Source organism: Tinamus guttatus, unplaced genomic scaffold (assembly GCF_059628265.1).
Source record: "Tinamus guttatus ecotype Peru unplaced genomic scaffold, ASM5962826v1 Tinamus_guttatus_pri_ptg000140l, whole genome shotgun sequence".
In the NCBI taxonomy this organism is placed as follows: domain Eukaryota; kingdom Metazoa; phylum Chordata; class Aves; order Tinamiformes; family Tinamidae; genus Tinamus; species Tinamus guttatus.
In genome coordinates, this window is record NW_028288674.1 from 724,289 (window position 1) to 730,288 (window position 6,000).

A 6,000-nucleotide genomic window follows, 5' to 3' on the forward strand; every position below is an offset into this window, starting at 1 on the left:
TTAGCTCTTATGCAACAAGTTGTTGTCGTTCCCCGCCTCCCGCCAAGAGATTTCACTGTTTCTCCATTTGAAGGGGAAAGTTTACAGCAGAAATACAGAAGAGGAGGCAGGGAGGATTTTGGCACAAAGATACGAACTATGAGTCTTTGAACTATACATCAGAATTCCATTCACTAACAAGCACACATACTTATCTATTGCTTTTTCAGCCCTCTACTCGAAGGGACGAAAGCAACGGCAGGACAGGGGATGTATCGTTCCATGGTCAACTGATGCATGCTGGCTTGGCAAAAGCCAAAGGCCCTTTCTTTCCCACTTCTGTACTCTCAGGAGTCTAATTAAGAGAGTTAGCATAAATTTGGCAAAGATTAGAACATCAAATTCATGTTTGAAGTCAACCACTTACATTAATTTCTAATTTGTTACAACCTTTTCTAGGTATTACATCTGTGTGTTTGTGACCCTCAAAATAACATCAGTAAACCCAAATTTTCAGATTCACATCTTAAATTCCAAGGTTAAATGAGCTGCTAAGAGTAGCTTCTTCTCCAGGATGAGAGTTTTAAAACAATATCAACAAACTCTTAGTAGCTCAGTTCAACTACTAATCCATCCACAACTGGGGGAGGAGGAAGAACTACACAAAAGTGTCTTCTTTACAGAAGCAATGAGAGCAAAAATAAGAACAAGAACCCCTGAGAAACAGCTAAGATGATTTTAACACATCTTTTTCACGGGGAAGTGTTTTCAGGTATGTTTCCCATTACCATTACTAAGCATATTCCTTAGTTATGTGTAGAAATCCTCAGAGAACCAGTTACAAACTAAACTGTCCAGAAAAACAACTCCTCCTTGGCCAAGACTGATCTGCATCTACTTATTAGACTCTTCAGTAAAGGGATAAAATAAGTTACACATTCATAAAATATATGAAACAAAGAAAAAGCAGTCGTAAACTACGTAATATTTTTGCGTGTTCGCTGCCAGAAGCAAATATGCTGCAAGTTCAAAGACTCAAAATCAACTTGTAAATCGAGTTTAAATAATTAAACCTTTCTGTACTTCATAAAGGAAATCCTAACGCATTCCCAACATCAGACTCCCAGATATCAGCTCCTGCAGAGAGGAGGAATTGATCTTTTTTTTTTTTTTTTTCACTTTACCATTTCATAGTTGATTTACAGCAAATGATTAACAGAATCAGCATATATGAGAAAACTTGGAGCCTGCAGACTTGCGTAATCTTCCAGAACCTGTTCCAAGGAACAGCTAAGTGACGTTTTAAAACACAAAGATGACCATGCACCTCCCTCAAGAAACTATGAATAAAAATATAAATTAACAAAAAGATTACTATATTATATGCCGACATTCACTTTATTTGCTTACTTTCAGAAGCTCAGTCAACAGGCTTTTGACCTGTCCCCTAGCAAATGAAATCTGACAAGCAATTTCTTCATCTTTGCGTATTACAGATTTACCTTTCAAGAATAAGTCATGTTTAACTGGAGGTGGAGGAAACGCTGCAAAGAACCCCAGTAGAAGCACCTTTCCATTAAGCTTCCCTAGAACAGACTGTTCTAAAAGCACCATCGTTTTCAATTACTCTTTTCAAAAAAGTCTGCCTCAGAACAGCAAATGCATCAACCGACAGAAGATGCAAGGAACGAACACTGCTCTAGGGATGCAACTCCTTTTCTACAGATGAGTAATTTGCATCTCTAACTCCACAATAGCTAAAAGAAAACTACATAAGATCTGTAAAAATATTTATGTGCTTCATCCAAATATATCTCAGCCATAAACATTTAACATGTCAGCCTAAATTTTCATATGTAGCCTTGTACTTATGCAGTTTTTGTTTGAACGCGTAGCCTGCGAGCTGCCACCTGACCGAACTGTCACAGAAGACTCATTTGACAATGGTAGATGCAGTTCCTTAAAACTGCTTATGAGACTACTGTTTAAAACACTGAACAGTTGGTTATACATAACACAGTGATTCATAAACCAAGACCAGAATCCTGCTAGCACACACGCAAGTTGACCTGCTGCTCAGTGAAACGTGTGGTATGCATCAACATCTCAAAAACAGAAACCTGCCACAATAACAGACCAAGTTTTTTGCAATGTTGGACTTCATCTATCATTTTCTCTTCACCTTAAGATTGCTCTTCCTGAATACTGAAAAGAGTTCCCATGTTTTCTTTTATAACTGGTGGGTAGGAAAAAGATCATTTGTCGTTTACAGACTATGCTATCATACTGGACTGCGCTATCAAGAACATGGTTTGGGGTTTTGTTTTTGTTGTTTTTCTTGGCAATCAGTAGTTGAGCTGCAATTTCACAAAACAACCTTGGAGGTTACCCTGTACACTGGCCCGAGCTCACTAAGCTGTTGTACCATGATGAAGTATCAATTTGACTTCTTCCAGCACTCCATTCAGTGCCTAAGCTTCCACCCTGAGAGGCAACAGCATTCAGAGATCGACAGAGGGGGAAACATCTGATGACTAGTTTTCATTTCACTCCATTAGTTGACCAATGACCAAGCCCAACAAGGTCTTTCCACTCATGGGGCTTCTGCTATTTAGTGCCTGCCAGCTTTCCAATCACGCTTCCTACCATACTCCTAATCTAGAGAAGCTGCCACATCAATAGTCAAATCTCAAATTTTGCACTTCAGAGAGGAGAGAAGACAAACTGCATGGGAAGAACAAAATCTAACCAGACTGTCTCAAGTTGACAGAGCTAATCAACTGAATGTCTGAGAGCACCAATTGCTGCATCAATTCTTCACTTACACAGCATTTTGACAATATTATCCATTTACAGCAAAACCATAAGGTAAAACACAAATTTTAAGTCTGTCCCTTCCAGATAGCCCATGGTCAGAAGACCACAATCAAACTGCTAAAAGCTATACAAGCTATGCCTATCTCAAGCAAGTCTGAATCAAAACCATTTTTTTTTTAAACAAAGTTTTTAAAAGCCAAAATTAACTATCAGGTGCTTGCAAGACACCAAAAACTCCCTGTCATAAAGAGCACTTGAAACATTTTCTTCCCAGCAGCACATGGAAACTACTTTGAGGTTAGATCCTTCACTCCATTATTCAGGCCATCCTCCCACACATTCGCATTCCCCAAAACAGTGATTTTGGGTGTGCACATTGCATCAAGCCACACTGTTTGATCCTGAACTCAGTGAGATAAAAACCCAAACAGTTTTTCCTTTTTTTTTTTTTTTTTTTTTTTTTTTTGTAAGGAACCTAAATGACCAGTAAGAATTACTATAAATGAAGCAGAAATTATGCATTTATGCTGACCCTTGTTAACTCAATGACATTAATTTCTTTATAGCCTGGGAAACCTTCACTGTGACTAAGACGAAAAAGCCAAAGAAGCTTCTAGATGCCAGGATGGCCTCCCCAGCTACTGATATAACAAGGCAAACAGTTCTGTCAAAAAAGAGGCAAGTGTTTTTCTGCAGGCTCATGATATTTTAATGACCACTGGCTTTTCCATCTCTCTGCACATCTTAAAGCATTTTAAATAGGTATCAGGCTAGGGAAGGCCAAGGCTCACGTCAGCTGACACTTGCATGCGTTCCTCCCTTCTCTTGGCATTTCTTACCATGCCATGCACAACATCAGTTGTCCTGCTTGTATATGGAACCATTCTGAGGAGTGGACAGCTAACAGTTAGCGACCACATAATACATTTGCCTATGGTTTTGTCAGCAAATTTTCCTTTACGTAAATTCTGTTAAAGGTTGTTTTCAAATACATCTAATGCTTAACTCTCAAGTGAGACACCTGATATGTGAACACTCACATCCCCTTGTGCCTTGCACACCACCGTTGCCCAACTCAACCGCCTCTTCTCAAGCACGTAACCAACTAGGAGCTATTAGAGTACTTGCGGGTTTCACAGTTTGACACCTGAAAGCAGCTACCTAACGTCATGCTTAGAGAACTTTTAGCCCCATGACAGTATACAGTATTTGCTTTCCTAAAGCAAGTACTACAAAAACAAAATATCAGATTTAACTGCTTGTTAGCTGAGACACACACTCACCGTATACCATTTCCTTTAGAACAATGTGATAAAATGCTTCTAATATCACCTTCTGCAGACATAAAAACCAGAGTACTTCTTTACTATGCAAAAACTGCCATAGCTTAGTTCCTATCCATACTGGACTCTTTCTTCCCTTTCTTCCTCTCCATGTTCATATCTAACATAAAGGTAGAACATGTTACTTGAAACCCAAAATGCTTATAAAGATCAAAGAAAAGTTTACAGATTTATGGAGGATATTTCAAGGATGCTATTCAATAAAAAGCAGAAGTGAACGTCCAGTTTGATGGGTTGCAAAGAGAAAAATCAGTCAGCAAAGCAACTGTGTGTAACTGTATATGCAAATGTGAATGAGGTTTTGGTCTTTATTTGTCCTTTTCAGCAATACCTACCTGAAAAATCTAACATTAAATGAGAGTGAGGTGAAAATGCTTCCCTGTACTTGTTTCAGTATGACCTTTAAGCGGCAGCTGTCATCAGGCTCAGAGAGCACTTGGGACAAGGGCTAAAATGACAGGATTCCACAGCGGCCTTGGCTTAAGCAAGGAAACAAAAACCTGCTCATACTCAAAATTGACCTATCCCTGCCATGCAGAGCACCAAGGGCTTCCCTGCCAGGCACCCGACCTGGTGCCAGCCGATCCCCAGGGCTAAGCCGGGGTCTCTGGGGGACACCAAGTGCGTTCCCAAGGTGAAACCCTATGGTGGTGGCTCTGACTCATGGCAGCACATCATGGGAGACGTGGATGTGAAACACAGAACGACACTCAACGTGCCCAGTGCCTTTCCATGCAGCAGCAGCTTACCAAAAAAGGGTGGAAAAAAAAGGAAGAAAAAAAGGGGGGGAGGACAAAAAGTGGGGAAAAAAGGTAATCCCCAAAGCTGCACCCCCCCCCCCGCCATAGGAAGCCCCTTGGGGGAATGGGGTCCCCCCCGCGGCCCCCGGGCCGGTGCCGCCCCGCCACGGGGCGCCCCGGGGGCGGCGCGATGCTGCCCCCTTCCTGCCTCTGCGGCAGGGTTCGGCGGGCGGCGAGGGAGGCGGGAGCCGAGCAGGGGGAAGGGGGGGGGGATTATGAAACCGGATCAGAAGGGCAACCCCCGGCGCCTGCCCCCCACCGCCGGTACCTCGGAGACCTCCTCCTCCTCCTCTTCCTCTTCGTCTTCCTCCTCCTCCTCCTCTTCCTCCTCGCTGCCGCCGTTGCTGCTCTCGCTGCCGCCGCCGCCGCTCTCGCTGCTGCTAGCCGGCCGGCCCGCCCGCCCGCTCCGCTTCGCCTTGCCCGCCGGCACCGGCGGCGGCGCCTTCTTGTTCAACAGCAGGTCGCACATCCGCACCAGACCCCGCGGCGCCGCCGCGGCTGCTACCGCTGCAGCCGGGCCCGGGGGTGACGGCGAAGCGGCATCGCCGCTCAAGCCCTCCGGGGGCCCGGGCCCGGCCGTGGCGCTGCCGGCCTCGCCGCTGCCGTCGTCTCCCTCCGCCGCGCCGGGCGCCTTCTCCATGGCCGCCGAAGGAAGGAGGAGGCCGCCGCCGCTGCCTCGGTCACCTCTAGCGCCGGCGCGGCGCCACCTCTCGCGATACTTCCAGGCGCCGCCGTCACCAACGGCCGCCGCAACCGCCGCCCCGCGCGCGCCGCAACGGCCGCAACGGCCCGGCTCGAGCGGGCTCGGCCCCCGCCCCCCCGCGCGCGCGCGCGCCCGCCCCGCAGCGGAGCGCGCCCCCCCCCCCCGGTCCCGGCAACGACCCCCCCCTCTTCCGTGCGTGCCTCGGTCACCGGCCCGGCGCCGGAAGCGCCGCCAACGTCATCAGCCGCCGCGGTGGCGCCGCGCGGCGCTTGCCCCGCCCCCCGGCCGCCTCCTGCCGTGGCCACGCCCCCTTTTGCTCCCCGCTCCCCGCGCGTGGTGGCGCTCGCGCCGCTCTTCC

The 6,000-nt window shown here is 46.7% G+C and overlaps 1 protein-coding gene across 1 annotated transcript in view; it reads right to left on the reverse strand.

Annotated features, from left to right (window-relative positions):
* ANKRD17 (ankyrin repeat domain 17) overlaps window positions 1–5,579 on the reverse strand; it is a 78,111-nt gene extending 72,532 nt beyond the window's left edge. Inside the window, exon 1 of the mRNA XM_088521972.1 lies at window positions 5,208–5,579. Within this exon, the coding sequence (XP_088378098.1) occupies window positions 5,208–5,579 (372 nt within the window). The remainder of the gene's footprint in view (window positions 1–5,207) is intronic.
* Window positions 5,580–6,000: the final 421 nt, after the last annotated feature.